Raw genomic sequence first — 12399 nt, forward strand, 5'->3', positions numbered from 1 at the left:
AGTACAGACTGAGATGAAAGGTTTTCTGGGGGGTTTTTTTTGGTTACGTTTTATCTACCTGGCAGAGGCAAGCAGGATTTCATCAATCTTCACAAAACAGTTCCATCAAACAGGTGAGTTTTTTTTTTTTACATTGCTGTATAGAGAACGTCCGTAACTCCTTAGATGACGTTCATGGGCAAAACGTTTGATTTTTGTCTCATAGTGCATTTTGTAGGTTGCTTCTTTTTTCACTATCATTCTGATTTGTTTGTTTTTCCTCCAATGTTGTTGGAAGATGAAGAAATTGTAATTTGTTTAATATAATCTCACTTAAAGGGAACAAGAACAAAACTTTTTTTTTTTTGTTGAAAAAATAAATAATTTGCTTTAAGAAATATGTTTTAAGGAGTGTCACGATTTTACTGCATAATTTTAGTTTTATTTGTAGCAATAGGGAAAAAATGAAAGTAAGTTTGGATGTAAAAGTATGTTTGCCACGTGTGATATTATTCTCTGGAAGGGTGCCAATATTTCTGTAATCGACTGTATATTATCGATGTATAACTAGTGGAGGTCTTTGCAGCTTAATATTTTCACTAGGCTAAACATATTGTGTTCTTTTCATTACTCCTTTACACCGATTATATGCATTTTAGGATATTTGTTTTTATTAATTAATTAATTAATTAATTAATTAATTAATTAATTAATTAATTATTCAGGGGAAAAATGTGCACAAATAATTGGTTGTAGAATACATTTGACAAGATTCAGCACAATATTTATATCATAAAACTTTCAAAATATTGTCACTCCTCTGGATTAGTTGCTTGCATGTGGATTTCTGTTAAAAAAAAAATATTTGGAACTGTTTTTTTTCCTTCTTCTATCAGAGCAAATTGCAAATGAATGCATAATGAATCAAAATGTAATGCTGCATATGTCTTACTCCAAAAAGTGCATAAACGTCCAGTTTCTTCTCCAGTCATATATCCCGTCATGGTTAGGATCGCTTGTGGCTTTCGTCATGATTTGAGGAACGACAGCACCAATGTGGAAGTGTTTAGTTTCTCATTTCTGTACCTGTGTGTTAACGCCGTCCATCTCAGATGTGTCATAACATCCAGGTTCGTTTAGCTTTAGAGTCATTTGGACAGACCTGAGGATATTTCTGAAGCTCCACTGAAGACCCGCGTGCTAGCCGACGTTCACTCCGAGGCCGACCTGCAGCTTGTCTCCTCTGTGATTGACGAAGGCCCCCATGATGAGCGTTGCTGGAAGAGGACACAAGCGCTTCTCCAGAACACCTCCTATGATACACCGACTATCCAGCATACCTAAGGGGAGATTTTTCCTAAAGTTATTTTTAAACCTTCTCACAAAGAAATGTTCATCACTTCCTGATTAGAGTTCAAAGATGAAAGATGTTGGAGATTCTTACCTCTGAAAACCATGTTGGCCTCTGGTAAATTCATTTGATAGCCAAAAGAGAACTTGGTCTCCTGGGTCCTAGTGCTGGCCTCAAACTCCACTCCCACCTGGATCTGGAAAAAAATAACTACAACTTAATCCTGTGCAGCTAGCCTTAAGCTAATTTATACACTATCGACAAAATATAACTATACAAATATGCTGCTGGTATATGGCCACTGAAAAGCCAAAAGATTGTGGACACCTGACAGTCACAGTTTTAGACCCTCCTTTTCTGTAAGCGCCACTTTTCTCTTCTCTGAAAGCTTTCCACTAGATGTTAGATTGCAGGCCTTTTTACACCTGGTCACTTCATGTGTTTTCTCTGATCCGATAGCTATCTGATTTGTTAAAACTGTTCCATTTACATTAGGCCACATAAACGCGTCTTGGCGAATCGGATATCGATCCGATCTTTCTACTCCCGCCCAAAATGCAAATATATTTTACCTCCGGGGTAATTGAAATGGAACACGCCTTGGTGTATGCGGTTGCTACAAAAACAGCATTTACTGTTTGCTGCATTTTCGCTGGTGGCAGCAGTGCATTTTAAGACCAAACGAGACACCTGGGTGAAAGATCGGAGCCAGCACTGATGGGAAAACATATTTGTTTCTGGCACGATACACGACTCGTGAGTCACTTGTGAGTAACGTACTTCCGTTTGGGAGGGGTATATGTGACATATGTGGCTTGAACAACCACATTCATTTACACCTGTCCAGTTTCATCTGAAACACGTCCCAGACCACCTCCTGAAGCGGTTTGAGCGATCGGATTTATATCCGTCTCGAAAATGTTTCGGAGGGCATTTAGACCTGGTCTTTTTACCATCGGATAGATATCGGATCACAGAAAACACATGAAGTGACCAGGTGTAAAAAGCCCCTGTGACTGATGGGATTTGAGTTCATTTAGATACAAGAGCATTAGTGTGATCAGGTGCTGAGGAGGTCTGGGGTGCAGTCGTACTTCCAGCTCATAAGAAAGAGTCAGAGATCAGTGCAGGACCCTTGAGTTCTTTGACTTCAGCTTTGGTAAACCTATGTGTTGTCATGCTGGAACAGTGATTGTTCCTCTTAGTTCTATATACAATTTACATTTACATTCACATTTATGGCATTTGGCAGACGCCCTTACCCAGAGCGACTTACATTACACTGAGTAACTGAGCAATGGAGGGTTAAGGGCCTTGCTCAGGGGCCCAGACGTGGCAGCTTGGTAAACTTGGGATTTGAACTCACAACCTTCCAATTGGTAGTCCAACACCATAACCACAAGGCTACCACGTCTCCTAAACCCCCAAATTTAACGTTTCCAAAACATTGTTTGGCAAGGACCTACAGTACACAATGGTGTAAAGGTTGGGGCGCACAGACCTTTGGCCATGTACGATATACTAAAGACACCCCAATGACACTTAGACATCAACCAATGCAGAAGGTTGGATTGCGTTTCTGTTGATCTTGGTCCAAATTTTTTACGATCCGATCTGAGGTGGTTTAATAGAAGACGCGGGAACCTTCTGTGAAATTGTTAAAAAGAAGTTGTGTACATTAGAGACCACAGTACCTGCTTGTTGGCTCTATGGTAATAACTGGCATGGGCTCCTCCTTTACCAGCGTTTAACGTAGCAACCCAATTGGGACCTGGAATAAAGTTAAACTAATAACTGGAAGGAAATTTGATCGCACACTCTGAGATACATCAACTTTAGGCACAAAAAAGTCAGACAGAAGCCAGTATTTAGGGTGGTTTGTGGGAGTGGTTTGTGTTTGTTTGTATTTTTGTACACAAACAACACAAGTAACAAACACACCAGAACAGACACGACATAACTGATTGGTTCTTTATTTTTATCTGTTTTAGCTAGCTAGCTAGAGTTCAGGGCTAGTTTGGGCTTGTGCCTCAGAGGTACCTCGCTCACCTGAGTATTGCCCAGCAAGGGTGAGGATGCCGCCTTCTTCAGCGCGTCCTCGATGGTAAACCAACTCTCCGCCAAGAACCAGCTGCGGAGAGACGCTCTGGAGGAAGTGCGCCACCATGATAACTGTCCCATGAGAAACGAAGTATGTTTATTTCGAAGAAAAGTAATTTGAATGGATTTAAAAGTATTGTAATTGTAAATGCTACAGTAGTATTATCATTGATTTGACTAGAACTAGCTAAAGCTGGAGGGTGTGTAATGATGAGAATGTTACTAACTTTACATTCGTTTTTGCACACGGATCATTGCAATGCTTTACAAGATGCAAATTGTGACCGTATCGAGTACTAGCTAGGGTCAGTTATCCAGATCGGATTTAGTCGAGAGGTCAAAAGAAGAAAATTAAGGAAAATATTCAACGATCAAACATTGTTTATTTCCCTGTAATAGCATACATTTTATATTCATGAACCCTGTTTTTTTTATTCTTTTATAGTTGCATTGAATGTTGTTTTTTGTCCTGAAATGTATAAAGAGGAAAAAGAAATGTGGAAGCATCCTAACTAGTGAACAGAGAGACTCGTACCAGATTCTCTAAGGATGTCTGGGTTGGCCATAGTGACAGCGGCTGTGAAGTCGCCGCCTCTGTACTCGGTCTCGAACTGCCACGTGACGAACTGTGACTGGACGGTCTGGAAAACACGACGTGTTTAATCAAATACCCTGGATCACATCGACCGCCCAAACCTGAATGACCAGATTTTGTTGTGCATGAGTACACAACCTGAAAGACTGCTTTGGCTCGTAGTCGCTCGCTCAGGTGGAATAAAGAGTGAGCGTTCAGGCTGCCAGACGAGTCCATCTCTCCAATGAGCATGGGTGAGCCCTGTGAGCAGAGAGGAGACTTTTCTTCTAATTAAACGTCAACTCTTTTATTTGATTTCATCAAGCCTTATTAAAGTTATAATCGAAAGCGTACTGTTTCTTTGCTGTCTGCGTCTGATTGTAGGTGCTCCACATGGAACCGGTATGTCGACGGAACCACGGCACTGATATGAAACGTGTGGCTGACCTGTTTTTTTTGGGGTGGGTTTGTTTTGTTTTTTTAATAAAGCTTACGTGATCATCACAGGTTGAACTGATTGACACATTGAAACATTTTTAATTAAGTAGTAATTAGTTAGCAATACAAAAAAAAAAAAAATGACACAAACCTTGAAAAAGCTGCTCAGGGTTTTGTTTATGACCATTTTGACGCCTTCAACCTGCTGTGGAAACACACCTAAAAACACACACACATTAAGGTAATTAAAAGTAAGGAGTATAAGAGTATTGGAAAAATAATCAACAGCAGATCGATCTGATTAAAAGTCAAACATCAACTGCAAGTTGATTATTTTCCTACAGCAGCACGTACTTATGTATGTATTTTATTTCTCTCTCACAGCAATTTACAGATGGGGGCACGGTGGCTTAGTGGTTAGCACGTTCGCCTCACACCTCCAGGGTTGGGGGTTCGATTCCCGCCTCAGCCTTGTGTGTGTGGAGTTTGCATGTTCTCCCCGTGCCTCGGGGTTTCCTCCGGGTACTCCGGTTTCCTCCCCCGGTCCAAAGACATGCATGGTAGGTTGATTGGCATCTCTGGAAAATTGTCCTTAGTGTGTGATTGTGTGAGTGAATGAGTGTGTGTGCCCTGCGATGGGTTGGCACTCCGTCCAGGGTGTATCCTGCCTTGATGCCCGATGACGCCTGAGATAGGCACAGGCTCCCCGTGACCCGAGGTAGTTCAGATAAGCGGTAGAAAATGAGTGAGTGAGAGAGTGAGTGAGCAATTTACAGATGATGAGAAATTTGGAGCAACATGTCCTACTTAACTGTTTATAGTTACACTTTATAGACGCCATGTAACTTCTACAAAGCCGGTTAGTTTCTGTTAGCCCCAAAGAATTTACATACTTCAATAACAGAGTCTCAACTAAACTTTCTTTCTTTTTTTCCTTTCCAAGGAATTCTTGTCTGTGATAATCAGACGTATGCTGCAGATATAATTAGTAGGCAATTATTTTACTCCATTTAGAACACCTTCTGACCAATCAGAATTGAGAATTTGTCAGTGACGTGCTATTAATATGGATAAGATGCTTTACTGATCCAGCGACAGTTTCACAGGGATTTGTTTCACCTTTGCAGCTGCGATGAAGGCCATCAAAGCTGCCCGGGTTTGAAAGTCTTCCGTCTCTCTTGTCCCACCGAGACAGTGGTCTGTCCTGGGGGAAAGGAGAATTCTGACGCCCAGAGCGAGATGACAAGGCCAACACGCTGCCCATGAGGAGACGATCACTTCCAGCCCTGATCTTCTGGCCAAATGACTTGTTAATAAATAAATAAATACATACATACATACATACATACATACATACATAAATTAATAAATAAATAAATGAATACATTAAAAATAAAAAATAAATAAAATAAATAAATAAAAGTAATGAATTAATAAATTAATACATTAAAAATAAATAAACAAATAAACAAATAAATAAATACAAATAAAAGTAATACATTAATTGATTAATTAATTAATTAATTTACAAAAGTGTAAATATTTATATTTTAATAGAATACATGACCCAAGGACATAATACTAATGCTACAATAAAATAAAATGACAATATTACGTACATACATTAGAATATAATATATAATACATCACACATCATTTGCACTGACTTACAGTATTTGAACATAGAACCTTTGAGCACCGACTGAACAAAGTCACATTATTACACTTGTCACATTCATTAAAAAAACGATTTGTTTTGGGTTCAAATCCTAAAAACGAGATGAATTTAAAAGGATGCTGAGATGCAGGATACAGTGCTCTAAAATAGCACGAAGGAAGCCGGCTGTATCCTGAATAAAGCTATTTTTATAAGAATCGTGCACTATGTAGGGCGCCTACACCGTAATGTCAGAAATAACCTAGTGCACTACAGAGGTGTTTAGGATACAGCCCAGTTGTTTAGCTGTGCAACCATAAAATATTTCCGACTGGAAACCGTTTCAAGCAGTTAAAACGATTCCGGTTTTAACACATAAACATATAAAAATAACACGCTTTACTCGTTTTTCTATATTGGATCATTTGTGACACGTGTATAGTGTTAGTTTACGTTTTATAATATAACACACTTCAAAAATACTATGCCGTCGGATGCTAAGCTAGGCTAGTCCAGTACTTCCGGTGTCCCAGTACGTTACTAACAACATGGCAGATAGCGACACTAGGAAAGCAGTTTCTCAAATACCGCTTTTAAAAACCAATTCTGGGCCGAGAGACAAAGAGTTATGGGTGCAAAGACTGCGAGAGGAATATCTGTCTCTCATTAAAGTAAGACAGACATATTGATGTGGACATTCTTGCTGTATTTGGTTAAGATTTCTAGCTTGTTACACAGACGTGTCATTTATTTACAGGCTGAAGCCCAAACTGCTCTTTAGAGGATCATTAAAAGTGCATAGTGTTGTACATTTACATCAGACTCTTTTATCCACTTATATTATCTCATTTTTATACAACTGTGCGTTTAAGGGCCTTGATCAGGGGCCCAACAGTGGCAGCTTGGTGGACGTTGGGATTCGAACTCACAACCTTCTGATTGGTAGCCCAACACCTTAACCACTAGGCTTTCTGTTAGCTGACGTCTAGCTAGTGTGTTATAGCTGAGTGCATTCATCAGAATCAGAAAGATCTTTATTGCCAGGAAAGTTTTCACATATGAGGAATTTGTTTTAGTGACAGAAGCTCCACAGCGTAACAGGATGACATTGACGAGACACGAACACGTATATGACATAGACAGTATTTAGTTTGTATGTACAGTGGAAAAATGTGCAGTTGAAATATAAATATGTGTGTGTTTTAAGTAAATAATGTGTAAGAATAGTGTTATGTGTTCAGCGTATGTTAAGTGTTCATCAGATGGATTGCTTGAGGGAAGAAACTGTTCCTGTGTCTGGTCATTCTGGTGCTCAGGGCTCTGTAGCGTCGTCCAGATGGCAACAGTTCGAAGAGGATGTGAGGGGTCCAGAGTGATTCGCTCAGCAGCCCGGACTACCCTCTGTAGTCTTCTGAAGTCAGATCTGGTACCTGAGCTGAACCAAACTGTAATTGGGGTGCAGAGGATGGATTCAATGATGGAATTAAGGTGTCAGACTACTGATCGGAAGGTCGTGAGTTCGAATCCCAGGGCCACCAAGCTGCCGCCCCTAAACAAGGCCCTTAACCCTCAATTGCTCATCTGTATAAATGATTTTAAAAAAAAAGTTGCTCTGGATAAAAGGTGTCTGCCAAATGCCGGATATATAACCAAGACATTTTTGTGGGCATGTGGCATCCTAGTGGTTAAGGTGTTGGGCTACCAATCATAAGGTTGTGAGTTCGATCCCACGTCCACCAGGCTGCCACTGTTTGACCCCTGAGCAAGTTCCTTAACCCTGAATTGCTCAGTTATATAAAAATGAGATAACTTAAGTCGCTTTGGATATAAGGGTGTCTGCTAAATGCTGTAAATGTATCTATTTATAACAGGTTTAAGGCACTTTAACTAAGATGTGTGTGACGTTTATGTTAAACCTCGTCGTATTTCCGTGTGTTGTAGTATGTCGAAAACAACAAAGCGGCTGATAATGACTGGTTTCGTCTTGAATCCAATAAAGAGGGTACAAGGTAAGATTATCGGTACAAGGTCATCATTTTTTGTGTGTGTGTGGGCGGAGTAACGAATCCACGCTTAATAAAATCGTGACGTCACACGACGTTATAGATCGACTGCTTGCCCTTCGTATCGTTTCATTTTTTATGTATCAGTGTGTTCTGAACAGATTAGTGTTTTATTACAATAGGAAACAATAGAATGTGGAACTCTAAAAGGAACTCGTCTTCACAGGTGGTTTGGAAAATGCTGGTACATCCACGAGCTTCTTAAGTATGAATTTGACATGGAACTTGACGTAAGTACGTCAGACTTAAAATCACAGACTTTTATATCGATTCATTTATTCTGTACAAATAGTCCTTGGGTGATGCTTTCTTAAATCCAACTCTAATTTTAGATCCCGGTCACGTATCCAGCGACGGCACCCGAAGTGGCAATCCCTGAACTAGACGGCAAGACGGCCAAGATGTACAGGTGAGGAGGGTTTTTCTCTTCGTCTGTTTGTATTTTTACTTTTAACCGCAGCTTCTCTAAGCGGTTGTTTCATTTTTAAAGAGGAGGCAAGATCTGCTTGACGGATCACTTCAAACCGCTGTGGGCGAGGAACGTGCCGAAATTCGGCCTGGCTCATCTCATGGCATTGGGAGTAAGCGACACGTCTTTATTCGAATCTATCTGTCGGAATATTTTGCATATTTCTCATATTTGTTTTGCTATCCTCAGCTCGGACCTTGGCTTGCCGTGGAGATCCCAGACCTGATTGCTAAGGGGATAATCCAGCACAAAGAGCAGCAGGGCAGCTGAAACTTTTAAAACGACGATGACGTCAATGACCTGTATTAACATCCTATCCCGACTAAACGAACGGCTCGGAAATGCCACACACACACACACAGTACAGCAGTGTGAATGAAAATCCACATACGGATTGTGAATTAAAAAAAAAACAATTACCAGCCCGATATCGGGACCAGTCTAGTTTATGGACTTCTTGTAAATGCAAATGTCTAAAAAAAAAATGTCTAACGTTTCCTTCATGTCTTCAGCCCTGAGCGATCGACACCGGATTAAACCGATGCCATTATAACTGTTATCATGAATTTTCCCTCTGAACATTCTTTATTTCTCATCCATCTAAAATTGTCAGAGTGTGACAGAGATTGTCTTTGTGCGTGTGGACGTCCAGACAAATAATCACTCTTTACATCCGTGGTGAGAAGTAAAGCATCTCAGAACATTGAGGTGGATGAGGTACATTACAACAGCACATCGGGTTCCACTCTCGTCAGCCACGAGGCTAAAAGTATGAACACAAACCGGTGTCTGATCCACTTTTCTAAGCTCACTAAGGTTGTAAAGAACGATCATTTGAGTGGATAATCATGTGAATGTGATGACACGTAACATTGGTCCGATCGGGTGATGTTAAAAAATTAAGACACGACTAAGCATTTATTTCATAACATATAATAACATTTATTTCCTGAAGGAGGTAAAATCCGTTCAATTTAACAATCGAAAACCAACCCGATCACTAGGAGCACCCCTTGATAAAGATTGTCGAATATAAGATTATAGAGGATTATCACTAATTCATGGCAAATTCATGGCAAAATATAACAAGACAATAAAGGAAGGAAAATCACTCAAAAAAAAAAAAAAAAACATGATAAAGTGTACAAGTCATTGTAAACTTTTATCTTCACCCAAAGATACCCAGAACAAGTAAACAAAGTTGCGTAGAACTCAGGTTATGTTAGTTTAATGAACCTGAATTGTTTCCTTGTATCTTTGTGAAAAGACACAAATATTGCACAGTGGAAATGCGGAGATCATAATGTGATGAATCGCAAATCCGTTAATAGAATCAATGATTTTTGATTCGTGATTTGAATGTAAATTTGACTCATTAGGCAGTTAGTGCCACATTTGCTGTAGTTATGCTATTTGCAACACAGGAGTGTGGAAGGATGGTAAAGTGGTGTAGAGATTCGTGTTTGTCTCGCACCTCCATGGTCGGGAGTTCGATTCATCTTCATCCTGCGTGTAAAGTTTTCCAAGTGAGGTAAAGTTCTCTCTGTGCTTTGAAGGTTTTCTCTGGCTTTTCTAAACGGTTTGTAATGTGTGATGTGTTCAAATATGGCAAACGTCGTCCAGTGAATCCAAAGACTCCAAATGATTAGACTATAAAAAGAGTGAACGGAGCCAAAAGTCCTGAAACACGTATGAAATGTGATCGAGTTGCAAGTCAAGTGACAGATGAGAAGATTTGCGATTCAGACGTTAGACGTTTCACGTTCGATGACGTCTGACAGGTAATGAACTCCACAGCGGAAAAACCCAATAGTAGAACCCAAAAGTCAGACAGTTTTCAGCATAGCACCACATCCACTATTTAATATTTTTAACAGACTATAGTGCTTGGCAGTATTCAAATATCTAGTTAGAAAAAAATGACAAAATCCACAGATTTCCCCAAGTGTGTTTGGTTTCCAAAGTTCCTTTACATTAGCAAATGTTGCTAACAAAAAAAAAGGGGAAGCTGAATCATCTATTTTTAGTAGCTTACTTTTTTATTGCATCGTTATCTGTGATCTAAAAGCTATTATCCTGTTTTTCGCAGTGCGTTGTGGGATTTTTATAGACGCAAACGTTCGTATTTTGCGATGAGCCTTAAAATGGCTGCCTACCTGATCAGCACCCTGACTACTGAACTGGGGAGCTGAATGAGACATACCCATGGGGTTTGGAAACGTGGCTTGTTTACGGACAGAATTGTATGTTAGAAGTAAAACGATTTGTAGTTCCGATTTGATTTTGTGTAGGTACTATTTATTAGAAGACTTTCTAATGTGTTGAGCATAAAGTGAGCATTAATTAGGGCTCGATTGCGCAGGCGGAAGGTTGAAGTCTTAAGCTGAATTGCAGACTAACTTAAAGACGCTCCTCCACCAACTTGCCTACCATTTTCTCCTGCTGATGCATGTAGTTTGCATGATGCAAAAATTCTGGTTTAGATTATACTTCCCTTATTTGTTAGTTACATTTGCTTTGTACCAGTGGAACATTTAAGGCACCATGGTGTCATTTACCTTTGGGGTCAAGGAAAAGTTGTTTAAATGCCTTTTTGACCAGAGTGTTGTGTTTCTTTAATAATAACTGTATTCCCAGCGATGGACTGGCCAAATATCCGTCAAATATATTTGTTCCAGATGCACCGAGACACTGGTCATGATACAGTACTTATTGAAGATGGACGAATAAACGAATCGTGATATCAGAATGTACCCCTGTCATTGTGTACCACAATTTTGTTCTATCATCACACCCTGGTTCAGGAAACAGCTTCTTATCCCCGGTGATTGCACTTGTGTTTGGGCATCAGTGTGCAGATGGTTTGCCCACAGCCCCAGCAGGGCTGAACAGTATGCCCTGGTACTATTTCTGATTTGCACAGCTGGCACATTTCAGGGTTGGTGGAGGCGGACGCTTGTGGAGATTGGTTCGTAACTAACTGCTTGAGTTCGTTCAGAATGGTACTGTTGGGAGCTAACACAATATCGATCACTTTGATGCGTTTGGGGTCCCACACGCAGTCTTCCTCCATGCCGCTGGGAACAGCCTTCATTCCGCAGTGGGGTGGCACCCAGGCCGTGTCGTAGCCGTTGGCGTGCCAGCTCTTTTGCATAGGGTGGTTGTCACTGTCGATTTTCTTGATTTTTCCACAGTCGACATTCAGCTTCAGGACCACTCGGTCAGTGAATTTGCATTTCAGTGGGTAGCGTTCTGCTTTCTTCTGGTTGCGGCTCACGTAAACGCCAGGACCCAACATTCCGTCTGAGGACTGACGGAAGCCATTTTGGATGATACTGCGTGCATCTTGGACCTTGGTGCCATGGTACATGATGTAATACTTGCCAGATTTAGGCTCTTGTTCTGCTCTGAGGTGATGGCCCTCATCGTAGTGCACTTCCCAACCATAGAAAGAGATCGACATCTTTTTTTCCTCCTTATGTTCCCTGTGCCGAAACAAAAACAAGTATGACGCAATCAGCCGAGAGAGTAAAATCTAAAGGAGTTCAAGTAAAGCTTCATGTAAACATTCATGTAAAGTTTTATCATTTGCATAGTATCCAGGCCATATGTAGCTTGAAATGCTGGTGGTGAGGGTAGAATAAGCTGTTGTTCGATGTCATGACATACTGTGCAAACGTAAACAAGTCATACAGTAAGTGTTCTTTGGTTGTTCTTGTGGGAGAAATTAGAACTCGCACTCTCTCTCTCTCTCTCTCACACACACAC

General features: G+C 40.4%; 3 protein-coding genes and 1 long non-coding RNA gene across 6 annotated transcripts in view; 2 read left to right on the forward strand and 2 right to left on the reverse strand.

Annotated features, from left to right (window-relative positions):
* Positions 1-4: 4 nt before the first annotated feature.
* On the forward strand, positions 5-5751 carry LOC132840756 (uncharacterized). The gene is made up of 5 exons (XR_009647828.1): positions 5-113; positions 1120-3521; positions 3876-4258; positions 4389-4465; positions 5570-5751. It is a non-coding gene; the product is annotated as an uncharacterized LOC132840756 (long non-coding RNA).
* On the reverse strand, positions 710-6271 carry si:dkey-71l1.1 (uncharacterized protein LOC569883 homolog). 2 transcript variants are annotated; one of them, XM_060862700.1, is made up of 10 exons: positions 6114-6271; positions 5562-5748; positions 4594-4661; positions 4359-4451; positions 4164-4265; positions 3966-4071; positions 3380-3502; positions 3025-3101; positions 1424-1526; positions 710-1319 (listed from the first exon to the last, which is right to left on the reverse strand). In XM_060862700.1, exons 2-10 carry the CDS (start codon positions 5704-5706, stop codon positions 1180-1182), a joined length of 957 nt encoding a protein of 318 aa, XP_060718683.1. In that variant the 5' UTR covers positions 5707-5748; positions 6114-6271; the 3' UTR covers positions 710-1179. The 2 variants fall into 2 exon arrangements, with proteins under 2 accessions (XP_060718683.1, XP_060718682.1); XM_060862699.1 differs by having other exon boundaries at positions 4164-4283.
* A 331-nt stretch (positions 6272-6602) lies between these two features.
* Positions 6603-9190, forward strand: ufc1 (ubiquitin-fold modifier conjugating enzyme 1). Its single transcript, XM_060862703.1, has 6 exons — positions 6603-6770; positions 8041-8108; positions 8329-8392; positions 8495-8571; positions 8653-8743; positions 8821-9190. The coding sequence occupies exons 1-6, from the start codon at positions 6648-6650 to the stop codon at positions 8899-8901; spliced, it is 504 nt and encodes a 167-aa protein (XP_060718686.1). The 5' UTR covers positions 6603-6647; the 3' UTR covers positions 8902-9190.
* A 358-nt stretch (positions 9191-9548) lies between these two features.
* The window catches only part of gig2p (grass carp reovirus (GCRV)-induced gene 2p), a 3638-nt gene continuing 787 nt past the window's right edge, over positions 9549-12399 (reverse strand). For both annotated transcript variants that reach the window (XM_060862702.1, XM_060862701.1), the window contains exon 2: positions 9549-12116. In XM_060862702.1, the coding sequence (XP_060718685.1) occupies positions 11447-12094 (648 nt within the window). In that variant the 5' untranslated portion in view covers positions 12095-12116 and the 3' untranslated portion in view covers positions 9549-11446. The remainder of the gene's footprint in view (positions 12117-12399) is intronic.

The sequence above is a fragment of the Tachysurus vachellii genome, chromosome 26 (assembly GCF_030014155.1).
Source record: "Tachysurus vachellii isolate PV-2020 chromosome 26, HZAU_Pvac_v1, whole genome shotgun sequence".
NCBI classification, from domain to species: Eukaryota; Metazoa; Chordata; class Actinopteri; order Siluriformes; family Bagridae; genus Tachysurus; species Tachysurus vachellii.